General features: G+C 37.0%; 1 protein-coding gene across 2 annotated transcripts in view; it reads left to right on the top strand.

Annotated features, from left to right (window-relative positions):
* Nucleotides 1-16,069, top strand: part of RNF217 (ring finger protein 217) — a 114,803-nt gene that overhangs the window by 60,105 nt on the left and 38,629 nt on the right. For both annotated transcript variants that reach the window (XM_036024647.1, XM_028510578.2), the window contains exon 2: nt 14,539-14,772. In XM_036024647.1, the coding sequence (XP_035880540.1) occupies nt 14,539-14,772 (234 nt within the window). The remainder of the gene's footprint in view (nt 1-14,538; nt 14,773-16,069) is intronic.

The following is a 16,069-nucleotide window of genomic DNA, read 5'->3' on the forward strand; positions in this document are numbered from 1 at the left end:
GCAAGAATAAACAAGACACAGTTTCTGTGCTCAAAGAGTTTTCGAAATAATAGGAAAAACAAGCAATCTCTGCTATCTGCTGGGATAGATAAAATGATAGGCAGAAGCAGAGGCTGCTGCAGATGATTTAAGATTACCTAATGCAGTTCTGAGGGATTTAGAAAGTCTTCCAAAAGAATATGCCGACTAAGCTAAGACCTGCAGGATTTACAAAAACAAACAAACAAATAAATAAAACGGGTTTAAAGAATGCCCCAGGTAGAAGGAATAGCATATTCCAGAAGCACATCAGTATATGACTCAGGGCATAACCTGCAATGAAGGGAATGGCCATAAGGAATCCAGAAAAGTAGTGAAATCATGAACTGGGCCTTTAATTCACATACTATGGAGTTTTCACTTAATGCTGAGCACAATGGTATTATTGAGGTATTTTAATTATTGCAGTATCAGCATCATGTTTGTGTTGTGGTAGTGGAGATCAAAAGACATATATGGTTCTTTGAAGCATGAATAAAGTAGAATTTTATTGATTGATCAGTTGAAAGAGATGAGGCAGAGTAAAAGTTAGAAGGAGCTAATATTGGGGGGGAGGGTTTGTTTGTTCCCATGCCACTCCCTATGGAAGGGAACATGAAGGAGAGTGGGCTGTCAGGGAGGGATGGGGAGGCAGTGAGTTTGTTTTAGTCTGAGTATGAAGTGTCTGACTGGAGACACAGCGCAGGGAATTGCTTTTAATTTTCAGAAGCTCAATAAAGAAGTTTGGGCTGGAGGTCGGCTTGGGGAAGGCCTCAGCATGTGGGTAGAGTTGAAACCCTGGAAGTGGAGGGACAACATTCAGAAAGATTACTCAATGAGAGCAATTTGTTTTATTGATAACTGGAACCTTGGAAACATGGGAAGCGCTAAGAGATAGACATTAAAAGAATGCACAAATGGGACAGAAGGAAGTTTCAAAAATCAAGAGAATGTGATGTCTTATGGGACAAGGAAGAAGCAGAGGTCAGTGGTGTCAGTGCTGCAGAGGAGGCATTTAGTAATGAGAATATTATTCCTCATTTTGTAGCAAGTGACTTAAAGTGGAGGGGTGACACAGACAGTGGTGGGGTTTTTAAAGTGAACATAGAGACAAGAACATTAAATAGTATTTCAGTTAACTTGGCTGAAAATGGAAGGAGAATAAGACATAGAGACTAAGGCACAGAGGGTCCTAATGAGTTATTTTGTTTTGTTTTTATGATGGGAGAATCTTGAGCATGTTTATATGCTTTAATTATCTGAAGTTCCCAGAGAATGCTGAAAATCCCTGATGAGGCAGGTTGAAAGAAATAGTCATCTGGGGAAGCCCTGCTTTCTGCTAAGAGGAAGAAAATACACACCTATGTGTGAGGGGAACAGAAAATTGAAGGGGTTCTCGTCTGACCACCTTAGATTTTATCTTGACAAGTAGGAGGTGAGGTTGTTGATTGCATGTGTATCCGTCAGCTGCAAATGGAAGGTTGGAGGTGAGGCATTGAGGAAGGAGGTGAAAATTAGGAATGGTTCACCCATCAGCAAGGGGTGACTCAGACCCAGAGAAGAGCTGCTGCTAAATGATGACATCCAGATGAGCATGGAGGACATCAGCTTGTCTAGAGGACAGTGCCTACAGGAAACAGATGAAGGTCAGGCTGCTTGTGGTTATCCAAGTGTCATGTTTAGAAGGGCATTTACTGCGTTTGATGAAGCATTTAAGAACTCACAGTGGCCAGTAGGCATATGGCATTATTATTCCAAGCAGGTAATTTTGCCAAGCGTAGGAGGGCATCTGCAGAAGCACAGTGATGTGTTGCAGCTCTGGCGGTAACTAGGTTTGCATAAAGCTTCAGCACTCCCTTTCTGCGTGCCCTTGGGCAAACTACTCACTCTTCCATGCTTCCGGATCCTGGTAGGATCTTCATCAGGTAAAAATGAGGTGACTGGCAGAAAGTACTTACAACAGTACTGGATAGTAAACATTCAATAATATTAGCTGCTGCTATTTTCATTATTATTCATTTCATCTGACAATACCAGAAGTGTCTGGAAGGTTTATAGTTTAAGCCTTTACTGTTGCTTTCTGTGGTAGAAAGAAAGCCAAGAGGCACTGTGTGTTCCTGTTTTGAGAGGTTAAAACTAAAACAAATATTGAAAACCTTTCTCTAAAAAAGACTAGGGAATCAAAGTTTATCAAGTCAGTCTTTATAGTAGGCAAGTTTCTATATTCAGTCCCTAAACTCCCCAGGAATTGTACTACTTTCCTGGGTGATGCTCGATTCCATGGAAACCAAGAAGGTGTGTGATTGACGTAACTGCCTAAATCTATCTCCCTGACTGTATAAAAAAAAAAAAATCAAAGCAATTACAAAAGAACAATGTGTACTAATAGTACAGTTAGCATTATTTTCATGTGCAAAGAGTAATAATGCCTGGGACATGTATTTATTAAATGAATTATTGAGTGACCATGACATCATTTGTACTGTTAATACAATTTGTAGTTCCCTTATCTGTCCCCTTTCAATCCCCTTTTTTGGTCTGGCACCCATTGAGGTATTTGATAAAATCTAGGGTGCTCTGCCCCCAACAATACACAGGTAAGCAGAACACAAAAAAGTAATTTTAGGACCCCAGGTTAGTATTCCTGGATATATAAATACTCTTGAGTAGTTCCAAAAGGATTTAATTTATAGAATACACATTATGGCAAAATTTAATATAGTTCAATATAAAAAAGAGGAAAGAAATATTCAAAGTCATGAAAGGCAAAAACCTGCATACAAGATTACTCTATCCAGCAAAGCTATCATTTAGAACGAAAGGACAGATAAAGTGCTTCCAAGACAAGGTACAGCTAAAGGAGCTGTACCAAGCCCTTATTATATGAAATGTTAAAGGGACTTATCTAAGGAAAAGAAGATAAAAAATATGAACAGTAAAATAACAACAAACACATAACTATCAACAACTGAACCTAAAAACAAAAACAAACTAAGCAAACAACTAGAACAGGAACAGAATCACAGAAATGGAGATTACATGAAGGGTTATCAGTGGGGAGGGGGAAGGAGGAAAGTGGAGAAAAAGGTACATGGAATAAGAAGCATAAATGGTAGGTACAAAATAGACAGGGGGAGGTTAAGAACAGTATGGGAAATGGAGAAGCCAAAGAACTTATATGTATGACCCATGGATATGAACTAAGGTGGGGAAATGATGATGGGAGGGGGGTGCAGGGCAGAGGGGGAGAAAGGGGAGGAAAATAGGGGACAACTGTAATAGTATAATCAATAAAATATATTAAAGAGATAAGAGCATATAATAAAGCTGAAAAAATATTCATGCAAAATAGTGTTCATAAATACAAAGTAGTATATAGTATGTGAAGTATATATAGTATTTATATATAGTGCTTACATGTGGTATATAAAAATACTATATAAAACATTTATATTGTTATTATTCTCCCTTTGCAAGTGTACCTATATTTGGCATACGAATTTTTTAAAAACAACTTGATTTTTAGTTTTACTTAATGATTATTCACTCTGTTAAAATATTGTGATGTGTTCTGTTTCTTTACAGTTCCCAGTCCTGTGATGTGGTCTCTGTCCTACTGTCTTCCTATATACTTTATCTTAACTAGTTTTCTTAAGTGAATGTTTCAACCAAAAAACTGTACATTTGAACTATTTCAGTGTTAACGCATGAGTAATATTTACCTTGTTGGGCAGTAGAAAAGTCAAGAAAATTTTTTTCATTATTGTTTTAGTATCACTTTAGAAAACCCATTTGAGGCAGGGTAGGGTTTTTTTAAATGTAGTTGTAGTAAATCAAGACATTTAACACTAAGTGTTCCAATCCTCCTTCAACCCAGTCACAGAACTTCTCAGTAAAGTGTATCATATATTCATTGACCACGCAAGCCTTTTTTGGACACTACTCTATGCAATTCATATTTTTAAAGACATTGCTGTACTCCCAGAATAAGATTTCTCTCTACTTTGGAAATATAAAATTCAAATGTCAAAAGAGAAGACAATTTGAAGAATGTCTTTTTCTCTTTTTATAATCAAGTATACTTTAACTTTGTTCCTGGGAGATAGATATAAGGGAAAATTTGGTCACTCCACACTAAACAGTATTTTATATCAGGAAATACTGAATAGAAGCCAGGAAGGAGGGAATTATATTTTTCTTTATTGAATCTACAAACTCCAGGTAATGAACAGACTGTTCCTAGAACTGGGTGGATGGTACACAAAGATACTTTGTTTTGGCATGAAAGACTCTGTTGAAATTGCTCTTTTTACGTTAAAGAACTGTGTTAACTTGGTTGACGTTTAGGAAAGCTTTGAAGCTTGCCAGTACTGAAAGACCAAAACCTGTAGGGGAAGAAAAAGCGATTTAAATGGTTGTAAGTGAAAATACAGAACATGTGTTTTTTAAAAGTGTCAAACTTGGATTACCTTCAAGTTGCCAAGCAGTATTGTAAGGAGTGATTTTTTTTGTTCTGTTTGTTAAACAATTTTCCAGAACAAAGGTTTGGGATTTAAAAAAACGCTGTTAGACGTCAGCTCCTTTTCCAAAAGAGACACTGCTGCTATGACGGCAGCAGTGTGTGGGGTGGGATTCCCACAGCGTTGAGTTCCCTTAGGACATGACTGCTTCCTCCACCGCCCACTGCAGTGTTAGGACAAAGCCCAGAATTCACTAGGGCAATGATGTACGGTATAAACGGAGATTACCAAGTGCATTCAGAAACTTCATGTTCACGTTTCAGCTTCGATATGTACGAACCTATGCCCGAGCTCTCAGTACCCTGCCCTACTTTCTAGACCAATCCTAAGTCTTAGTCACAGGTTTTGCTAATAGTTCTGTATCTGTCATCTACTACAGTACAGAAAACACTTAGGCAAAATTTAAAAACTTACTGTATGATCAAAATTTTAACACAAATATTAGAATTCTAAATAGGAAAAAATAATTTACAACCTGAAAAATCATTTTTTAGTAATTTCTTCAAGCCTCTCAGTTCATGTTTTTTCATATATGCATATACTTGTACAGATATATAGATGCAATGATTATTATGTTTTCTTATCTAACATTATCAGGTGTGTCTTTCATATGATTTTTTACATTAAGAAATAAGACATAGCCAAATCATTTCATTATGATTCTTTTCATCCTTTGCTGTTTACCTAAAATACCTCCTTTTCCAGCCTACGCCAGTTCTCCTGCGTGCCTCTCTGCTGGAACTGTGGTTGTTCATGTGCGTGTCTGTCTCCACTGATAAACTGAAAATTACTTGAGGGTAGCAATTCATTCATCTTTAAATTCCCCCCAGTAGCTAGCCAAGGGGCTTGCCCTGAATAAATACTTGGGTACTGAATTGAAGCTATTCTATAGAATCATTCACAGCAAAGTGATTTAAAAAGAAGCTGAAAAGAAAGGAGCAAAGTCAAAGGAGGAAAATGCCAATAAAAAGAAGGGAGAAGTGAAAGTATTAATTTCTGATGAAGTAGAGAGAGGATTTAAGTGTAAAAACACCAAATAGGGTGAAGACTATTAATGAAGATATGTCATAAGCCTGTTTGTACCAGTAATATTGCAGTTAAATGTATAAACCAAGAATATATAAACTAGAAGCACAAAGATACTTTGAAAAAATTATAGTAAACAGTTTCAGTACTCCTGTTTTAGGAGCAGCTAAATAATTAGTGAGCTCATAGAAAAATTGACGTAAAGCATCAAAGCTGTGATTTTATAGACATTTATATAGAATCGTATGTTTCTTGATTAGAGTAGAAAATTTAACATACATGAAACATTTTTAGAAGATTATTTAATGGGCTAGAAATAAAACCATATTTTTAAAATTAAGATTTTACTCTCTATTTAGAATCATGTAAAATTGAATATACATGTTAGAAAAAATCATCAAAAAGTTTTAACTGCATAGAAATTAAACACTAAAAGAGGAAGTGAAAACAACATTTTATACCAAAATTGTATACCATAGCAAAACTGTATTCATAAAGAGTAAAAGCAGGAAACAAAGGAACTAAGGAATCATCTTAAGAAACTAGAAAAAGAATAACAAAGTGAAAAACAAGAAAATATTGAACATAAAAATTTTTAAAGGAAAACAAAAAAATATTAGCAAGCCCTGAAACTAGTTATTTTCAGAAAGAAAATAAAGATGAATTCTTTTAGGTTCCTTGACTTGAGGATCAGAGAAAGTAGAAGCAGACCAGATGAGAAAAAGGATGAAACCGCAGAGGGAAAGGGGGAGAACATAACAGAATATTTCATTGCAACAGGTGAAAACCCGGAGAATAGATGCTTTCCTAGAAGAAGGCATCCCCTAGTGCCTTCTATTGTCATTGGCCCATTCAAGTTTTCTACTTCCTGAGTTAATTTGGTAACTATAAGAGTTTTCTGTTCTTTCAGTTTGTACTGTGGTTGAGGATAAACCTGTGTTCCCAGTGGCCACACCACACCTTCGTGATGGCTTTGGTTTGGGTGTCACACTTTGTTGTGACAAAGCCAGGAAGAAGGAAAGACTTCAAACAAGATGTGAGGAATAATTTAAAACGTGGGGATGCTTTCCTAGGAGAAAAAGCTGGAGGGACATGGTAGCTGTCGTCATATTTTAAGACCCTTTACCAGGAAGAGTAGGTAAACACATTCTGTGAGGCCCAAGAGAGGAGGGGGATATAAGAAGGTCAAATGGTAATGGAAAAAATACAATAAAAGTTTTTAAAAATACCTTGTTGTCTACAGGAACAAATTTTGGGAGCTACTGTATGACTTTTCTCGGCCAACATGTCTACTTTGCAATAATTTTCCCTGAATCTGTTACCTTAAATGTACCCACCCTTGAGTCAAAGGCACTAACTAGTCTGCCTGCTCGTAAACCTCAAAATCACCAGAATTTGCAAAATTTTTGCTTTCTTATTTCACTTTTCACAGTTGTTTAGAGAATCTGTTACAATTTGTGGAAGGGCAGAATAGTTTTCATAGTGAAACCAGCAATGGTTTTTGCTTTTCTTTGCTTTTGGCATTTTTTAAGGATATTGAAGCTTATTTTGGAGGCCAAGGGAAAGCGACTCAGTATAACTTATTGGAAAAAAACCCTCTCCACTGCTCTGCTGTGTAAATATCCCTAGTTCCCATATGTAAGTGGTTCTCTTCTGTGCTCCTTTCTGTTCTGTTGTCTTGTTGTGAGACCTTATTGTCCTTGGATCACTGTCACACTATTGTAACTACTGTAGCTTGATGCTTCATCTTATATCTACTAGGGCAATTCTCAGTACTTCCTTTGTCTAGATCAAGAGTATCGTGACTGTCCATACATGTTTTAGAATCAGATTCTAATTTTGAGCCCACCTTCCCCTCAAAAAAAATAAAAAAGAAGGAGGAGGAGGAGAAAAAGAAGAAAAGAAAACTGGAAGAGATTTTATGGAAATGGCCTTGAATCTGTAGATCAGTAAGGATTGAATTTACATTTTTACTATCTTGAAGGTTTCAATTCAAAATCCTGATATATCCCTTCATTTATTTGCTTCTTTTCATTTTCTGAAAAATATTTAGAATATTTCTCTGTAGAGGTATTATACAACTATTGTTAGATTTATTCATACCTAATGTTTTTAATATTGGTATAATGGTATTATTTCTTTTATTAATATTCCTGTACTTGTTTCAATTATTTCATCTTTTTAAATTATACTTATTGGGGTGGCATTGCTTAATAAAATTACATAGGTTTCAAGTATACATTTTTATATTATTTTCAAGTTGCTTGTTAATAGCATATGGAAATATATTTGACTTTTGTGTACTAACATAATCAGCAAATTTGCTAAGTTCTCTTATTAATTCTAATAGTGTATCTGTAGATTATTTTGGATTTTCTGTATATACTATTATGCATTCTGTAAGAAATGGGGGTTTTATATTTTTTTTTATTAAGATTTTATTTATTTATTTATTTGTTTGTTTGTTTATTTATTTATTTATTTAGAGAGGGGAAGGAAGGGAGAAAGAGAGAGAAACATCACTGTGTGGTTGCCTCTCATGTGACCCCCACTGGGGATGTGGCCTGCAACCCAGGCATGTGTCCTGACTGGGAATTGAACCTGCCATGCGTTGGTTCGCAGCCCGCACTCAATCCACTGAGCTACACCAGCCAGGGCTTGGATTTTATATCTTCATTTCCAGTTGTTTTATTTTCATTTTGCTTTTTCTTTCTTGCATTGACTATGAGCTCTAATCAATGTTAAATAATGAAAGCAGTGCCTGTTTGCCCCATTCCTAATCTCAAGAAGAAAATTCTCACTATTTCATCATTGAATGTGATGTTTACTCTAGGTTTTCTTGTAGATTTGTTATCAGATTAAGGAAGTTTATATTTCTTCCTACTTTGCTTAGATTATAGCATGAATGAAGGTTGAACTTATTAAATACTTTTTCTGTTGAGATAATCTGTAATTTTCACCCTTATTTTATTATTGTGTGAGTCATATCAATGTATTGTTTAATGTTAAACCAACCTCACATTCTTGGAATTAACCTTTTGATTATATATTATCTTTTGCATGTATTGTTCAACTTGGTTTGCTAATAGTTTGTTTAGAATTTTTGTATCTGTGTTTATGAGGAGATAGGTCAGTAATTTCCCTTCCTGACAATGCCCTTATTAGGTTGTGGCATCACAATTATGCTGGCCTCATAAAACAACCTGAGCAGTGATCTCCCTTCTTGCACTATTCTCTAAGAGATAGTAATTATGTAATATTGGTATTTCATCCTTAAATTCTCAGCAGAATTTATCCACAATGTACCTGGGGCCAAGGTTTTCTATGTGGGGATGTCTTTTTCCTCCGTTGCTTTTAAGATACTTTCTTTTTGTTTGGTACCTGGCACTTTAACCTTATTCACCTATGTGTCATTTTCTTTATATTTATCTTGTCTAAGATTGAGAGAACTTCTGTGATACTTGGTTTGATGTTTTCATTAGTATTTTCAGTAATTGAAGGCATCTAGCACAGTGCTGTGTAATAGCTGCTGAGTAAACAAAAAATCATATTTATCAGTAAAGCAACCACCTCCTATACTCACAGATAATGAACTTATGGGAAAATCCATGAACCTGAAAATGAATCTGCCTCTATTGTGTTCCACAAAGTCATCCATGCACAGAAAGTGCTTAGAACAGTGCTTGGCACGTAGGGCATACCTTACACATCTCATTATTACTGTTACTGATTTTGTTGTGGTATACTCTTCTCCACCACCACCTTAACACGTTCCATTTTTAAGGAAGTCTGAAATCCCCTGGTATTAAGTGAACAAAAGGCCAAGGCACCTTGTAAACTGTCATGACCCACATTTAAAACCAAGACAAAAATCATAAACAACACATTTGATAAATTGAGCTTCAAAGTTCAAGGCTTATACTTCCTCTTTTCTTTTATCTGGATGATTTAATTAACTGACCTGCCACTTTTCTGGAGCTCTCTTTCACCTGTGTCACTAAATTAATTTTGAGTTATCCCAGGTGGCAAATTAGCCATCCAGCTTGAACATTAAGTGGAAAAGAGTGTCTCTTACTAACACCCTTGGAGATTGTTTTAGATTTAAATAATTTTATCTTTCAAGAATGGCGTATTTCTTGTTCAGAAGAATCGGAGAGTGTATTTTCCAGTGACATCAATGTTAGTATTAGCATTGAACACAACAGAAATTTAAAATTCCTTGGTTTTAAGTATATTAAGTACGTAAGATCCTATAAATGGAATATAGATGACACATTATTTAAACTGTTAAATTAATATTGAAGAATTATGGTCTTTTGGGGAGATATTTGATATCATGTTAATGATATCATGGTTTTTTATAGACCCATATTGCAATATTTATGAATGAAATGATATGATTTCTGGTCTTTGCTTCAAAGTAGTATGGGAAGGGCCATATGGGTCAGGGTCCAGGGAAGGACAAGATTGGCCAAGAGCTGATTGTTGTTGAGGCCGGAGAATGAGTACTTAAGGGTTTATAATACCAATGTGCCAACTTTTGCATATGTTTATGATTATGCCTAATAAAAATTTAAAACATTGGGCAAAATATTAAATGAATTAGAACCATCAAATTCCAAGTTGCCAGAAGAGGCTGTCAACACAAATTTAATTGCTGTATCCTTAAATTCCATGAAAGCAAGATTCATGACTTTAACTACTTTACATCATTTACGTGTAATATCGTAGGAGCTCAGATATTTTTTGAATGAATTAGTGATCTTTATTCTTGTTACTATAATAAGTTGCAGTGGATCATTTCCAGCAAATATCACATACCCACATAAACTATATTTTATTAAAAATTTTTCAGTAAGTAGCACCCTCCAGTCATCAGGATATTTCAAGCAAAAACCTGGAATCATCCTTAATTTCTTCCTTTCCTTCATCCTCCATATCTGATCCATCAGCAAAATCCATTTGGTTTTACTTCCATAATGAACCTCATCTGCCTACCTCTGGCTCCCTAATTCAGTCTCTGTCATCTACTGCCTGGACATCAACTACCATAGCCAGATGCTATTGCTGGGAAGTACAGGTGCAGTCCTACTCTTCTTCGAATTTCCACTTCTGTTCTTCTACAGTCCATTCTCTAGGAAGAGTCTGAATGAGGTTTTTAATATAAATCAGAGTATGTCACTCATCATAAAACCACTCAATGAATCACATTGAACTTAGAATACAATTCACACTCCTTATCACAGCCAACAAGGGCTGTGTGTTCTGGGTCATGTAGGATGTGTTTCAGTAACTCAATTCTGTTCTCTGAACAGAGGCACATCAGGCACACTGGGCACATTCTGCCCAGGGCCCTTGTCCTTGTTTCCTGTGACTACAGTCTCTCCCCACAGTCTTCAGCATTGCAGGCCCTTTAGGTCTCAGTTCAAGTTGTTAGCCCTCAGAGATACCTTCCTTCGTAACAACTGATTACCATCTGCTTGGTTTATTCACTTGTTTATTATGCATTTCCTCCAATAGAAGCCCTGTCTGTTTCCTCATCTCTCCATAGTCTATTACTCTGCCTAATCCATAAAAACCACATCTTATTGAAATATAAGACATGATCAATTGTAGGTTGCGGTATTGTATTATGAGCCATCAAGAAAATTAAAACACTGCAAATTAAACTATGGCACAGTGCTAGAGACTATTTATTGTAAGATAATCTTGACTTTTGAGATATTAAAATGTTGGAAAAAATGCATGCTTGAATTGATGAAATATGTATCTTTTTAATAAATGAATGTGCTTTGCTTAATCATGATGACTCTTTGCTAGTGATCTTTTTGGGGAACTATTCTGAAAAAAATAGACATGTAGAGGCCAAGAGATGTAGGCCACAGATGACATTTTATTATGAATCAGGGAGTATTGCTAGTATGAAGAAGTCTGAGTAATTCAAAGGGTTGTATGAGTAATTGTCTCAAACTGTCAATGACAGCTTATCAGCAGTGATTAGAATTTCATACATGCTGTGTGGGCCAGGAAACTTGAATTCTCAACAAACATGTCAAAAGACTCACACACTTGTCCTGGAAGCAGATTCTGGCCCTGTGCAATAAAAGTGAGGAAGACAAAACAGATGGGGACAAACACAGATTGGGACAGTGAGCAGTGGGAAAATGAGGGAATGTGATCGTGGTGCTTCTGTTTAATAAAATATGAGATCATTTGGCTCAGTTCAGTGGGGGAGGGATTTTGGAGCTTTCAGAAAGAAGGAATGGAACAGGCAAAATGCAGAAAATGCGAAGGCATAAGGAAATGGTGTGTTGTATGGAGATGGAGTAGATTTGCAGCAGATTTGAGAAACACTGAAGGAGAAGACAAGATACTTGGTTGGATGTTAGATGGTAGGCACCCTAATGTAGTGTAGTAATGAACTACATTACTACACCCCTTAGTATTAATGAACACCCCTGCTGTAGGAGTGACAAGGGGACCCCCTCCTTTAAGCTGCCTTGCATTGTTCTGGTCCCTAAAGGATGTTCCATTTCTATAAAATCTGACTGTTCCTGGGTGGCTGTGAAATTACTGCTTCTGTTGTTCTCATTGACACAGTTAGAATAAATAAATTTATAGGTGAGGGAGGCAGCTTAGAACATTGGACTGGGACTAAAAAATTCCAGCTGTTACCCCCTAAAGTATTGCTTCCCAATAAATAAGAGTCTCTTGAGATGACCCAAGCCAGCCCATTCTGTGTGGAATGAAAAGAAATCATCTTTCATAGGCTAAAACCGAAGTTTTCTATCTTCACAGGAAAAGCATCCAGACTCATAAGATGGCTTCATGCTCTGCCCTTGTGCTCTGAGACCAGTTCATCTGTACAGCCTTGTCTTTCTGAATTCTTACTTTGCACTTCAGTCTTTACTGCTCATCGTTCAGCCCCTCTAAGGCTGCCATCTTTAAGTTAGTTTGCCAGTTCCTGAAGAGAGTATGCATTTGATCCAGGTGGCATGTGGGAAAGATGGGGGTATCCCTGCTATGTTGTGCTGCGTTGCCTTTCCCTCCAGGCCTCTGCCTGTGTTGTTATCTTCTGTCTGCTTGAAACACCTTTATTTAATCTTGTTCCACTAAGTCCTACTAATCTTAAGATCTCTCTTGAAACCTCACCCCTTCCAAGAAGTCTCTTCTGAACTTCTCAAGTGTGAGTTACCAAGCCTCCCCCATATCCTGTCGGGCACACTCACCACTCTGTGTCACAGTCGCCTCTTTCCTGAATAGACACTTGCAATGCTTCAGTCCCTGACGCAGTACCTGGCTCAGAAATGGGCTTGATAAATGTCAACAGAATGTTAAAAGAGGAAACGTTTTGTTAATTTTAAAATGTCTTGTACATCTCATTAAGCCAGTTTCTTAAAATATCACACATAGTTTTTGTCCATTGAAAAATTTTCAGAGGACTACTGTCTTGAGCTGTAAGTGAAAATAATTTATGATAACACATAATAACATTGTTATAGCTCTGTAACAAGTGGAATAAAATCTGATTGTGATACCTATAGGCAGACTCATCCAAAAAAGTAGAAAAAAATCATTTGGGGCAAATATTTGAAAAACCTCTCTGGTCCAGGTTTTGTACAATAACATCATAAAACTGTGCAGTAATTTATACTGTCAGAAGATAGGGATAGTTCAGGTTTATCAAAAGACAGACTCTCATTTTATTTTCAGTCTGACTCATGTCCTTCACTGGTACTAAATATATTGCTCCCATGCATCCTGCAGCCTGTAGCTTCCTAATCACCTTTCCTCGTGTCTCTGCCAGATGAACAATGAAGTTAAAGGACAAATTACAATGAGTTTAGAGTTGTTCCTGTTTTTATCGTTTTTGGTGGTGATGTTTTTCTTTCCCCTGACCATGTAGCTCTTCCCCAGCCCTCCCCCAGTCTTCACAGCAGGCATTGTTCATCAAGGTCGACATGTTTCCATTCTCACAGTGTCAGGTTCACCCAGCTGAGAAAGAAACGGTTTAGCACTGTTTGCCATTTGGCCTGCCACTGACCGCCTTGCTACGTCACAATAAGCAAAAGAGATTATGGTGCCTTGAATGTGAAGAGCTCTGTTCACTACTCACAGAGAACATTCTAGGTCCTCCTTATTTCAAACTAGTTTATTTTCTTTATTGTTTAAACGTTAGTTGTGTCCACACTGTGTGCTTTGATCTTACATTGTAATCTTGAACGGTAGCTGTATCTGAATCCCACATGCAATTTGCAATGTAGTACTTCAGCATATCTTCCTCCTCTCCTAATCGAACTCCATTGTCCTTTGAAGAAATTCATTGTATAAATTACTGAAGGAGTAGCCAGATCTCATTAGGATTTTTTTTTACATTGTTGTGATTGGTTTAGTTTTCTTACTTGTTCCTGTAATTCTGATAGGAACTCTTATTATATGTTCTTTACATGGAACTGTCAGGGAAAATAAAGTTATTTTGGCAGTAATTTTAAAATTATTGTTATATATATATTTTTTCTCTTTTTGTCCTTTTAAAATAGTTAAATGTGCTTGTGGTTCAGTGGTGAGGTATTCTGTAGTAAGGTTGAAAAATCTGAAACACCTGGTCATCCCAGCTGTTCATTTAATGGCACATTGTCTGAATGCTGTCTCACCATGGGGGTTTCCAGAGAACGGGATGATAATTTGCTTCTGTGGCGAGCTTGTGGTTTGGATCATTGAAGTTCACAAATACTATACTGATATAGAATGCTTAAATATGCTATAAATCATGTTGGAAACATTTAGTGATTAACTATTTTGGTACTGTTCAACATAGGTACCAAAGCGATTACCATTTCCTATGTTAGAAGTCATAAAAAATAACGGAATTCTTTACTATAATCATTAAGTTAAAAATACTATATGAACAAAAGGAAGAGAAACACAATAACCCATGTCTTTCGCTTCTCCTCCCATCTGTTCTTTCACACAGGTACAACTTGGCCAAGTAGAAATCAAATGCCCAATCACAGAATGCTTTGAATTCCTGGAGGAAACAACCGTTATCTATAACTTAACCCATGAAGACTCCATCAAATACAAATACTTCTTGGAACTTGGCCGTATTGATTCCAGCACCAAGCCATGTCCGCAATGCAAGCACTTTACAACCTTCAAGAAAAAAGGACATATTCCCACCCCTTCCAGATCAGAAAGCAAATACAAAGTAAGCATGTTCACCAGAATTGTGGGTTAGATGTCACATGATGGGAGCAGCCAAATTAGGCCAACTTGTGGTGGGCATTAAGTGGGCTTCCTTCCTTTACCGGAGTCTAAGGTGAGTATATATTGGCTTTGATGCTGAAAAACGTATGTTTTTTTGGGGGTGATGATAAGAGAGAACTCTTTAGGATTTAATTAAGGTTTTTCTTTGACTTTAAACATGTTTCACATTCATCTAGTAGCATAATTTAAAGGCAAATATTTAAAGTAATTGTCCTTACTGTTACTAAATATTAAATAAATATTGAGATTCTTTTTAAATTTAGTATAAGTTTGACTTGTTCAGTAGACCCAGTGTGAACCTCCTGTGGCTCTGTCTGTATGTAATAAGTGAAAATAGTATAAAATTCTATTTATTCATTTATTCAGCAAAAACAAAATAATGGCATATGCTAGGCATTGTGTTAGGTTTGGGGATACAGAGAAAAATGTGACATGGTTCTTGCTCCAGAAAGTATCTAATGATGGTGAGAGACACATGCTCTAAAATGACAGTTCAATATGATTAGTCAAAAAGCAAAATCAAACCAAACATGAAACCCATCCCACTTGTGCTTTGAAAACACTGACAGAGACGTGCGGTTAGGATGTCAGGAGAGGCTTCAGAGAGAAGCTGCATTCCCCAGGCAGGTAAACGAATAAGCAATTGAGAGCATTTCAGAGCAAGGGATGAATCCGTGCTGAGGCCTGGAGACTGAGGCAGGTGTGCGGGAAACAAGCGCTTGGTAGAGCTTGCTGACAGAGTAGGGCACAGGCAGCTGGTCAGGTATTTAAGAGCAGATCCTGCAGTATTTTACGCTGTGTTTAGAAGTAAGTTTGAATTGAATTCCGTAGGCAATACAGAAAGATCCTTCTGGCAGCAGTAATAGAGGACATCACCAGAGGGCACACAGAAGATAGGCAGACCTAGTGTAGCCACTATGGAAGCACGTCAGTGATTCACAGCCTTGACTGCACGTGAGAATCACCTGGAGAGCCTTGAGACACACTAGGGCCCCAGGCCCACCCCAGAATAATTGTCTGGCAAATTTGTGAGCCTCACTAGGTGACTCTAACATGCAGCAGAATTGGAAATGTTTGCAGTAAATGCAGTGGAAAAATGATGAGGCCCGTGGCAGTAGTTTCCATCATTGTCATTACAGCAGAATGGCAGGATGAAGTGGTTTCAAAGGCTGTTTGAAGTCATCTCCTTTGAAGGTAAGTTTTCACGAATGTTCTGTGGCTTGGAAGCAGTGGCTGCT

The sequence above is a fragment of the Phyllostomus discolor genome, chromosome 4 (genome assembly GCF_004126475.2).
Source record: "Phyllostomus discolor isolate MPI-MPIP mPhyDis1 chromosome 4, mPhyDis1.pri.v3, whole genome shotgun sequence".
NCBI classification, from domain to species: Eukaryota; Metazoa; Chordata; class Mammalia; order Chiroptera; family Phyllostomidae; genus Phyllostomus; species Phyllostomus discolor.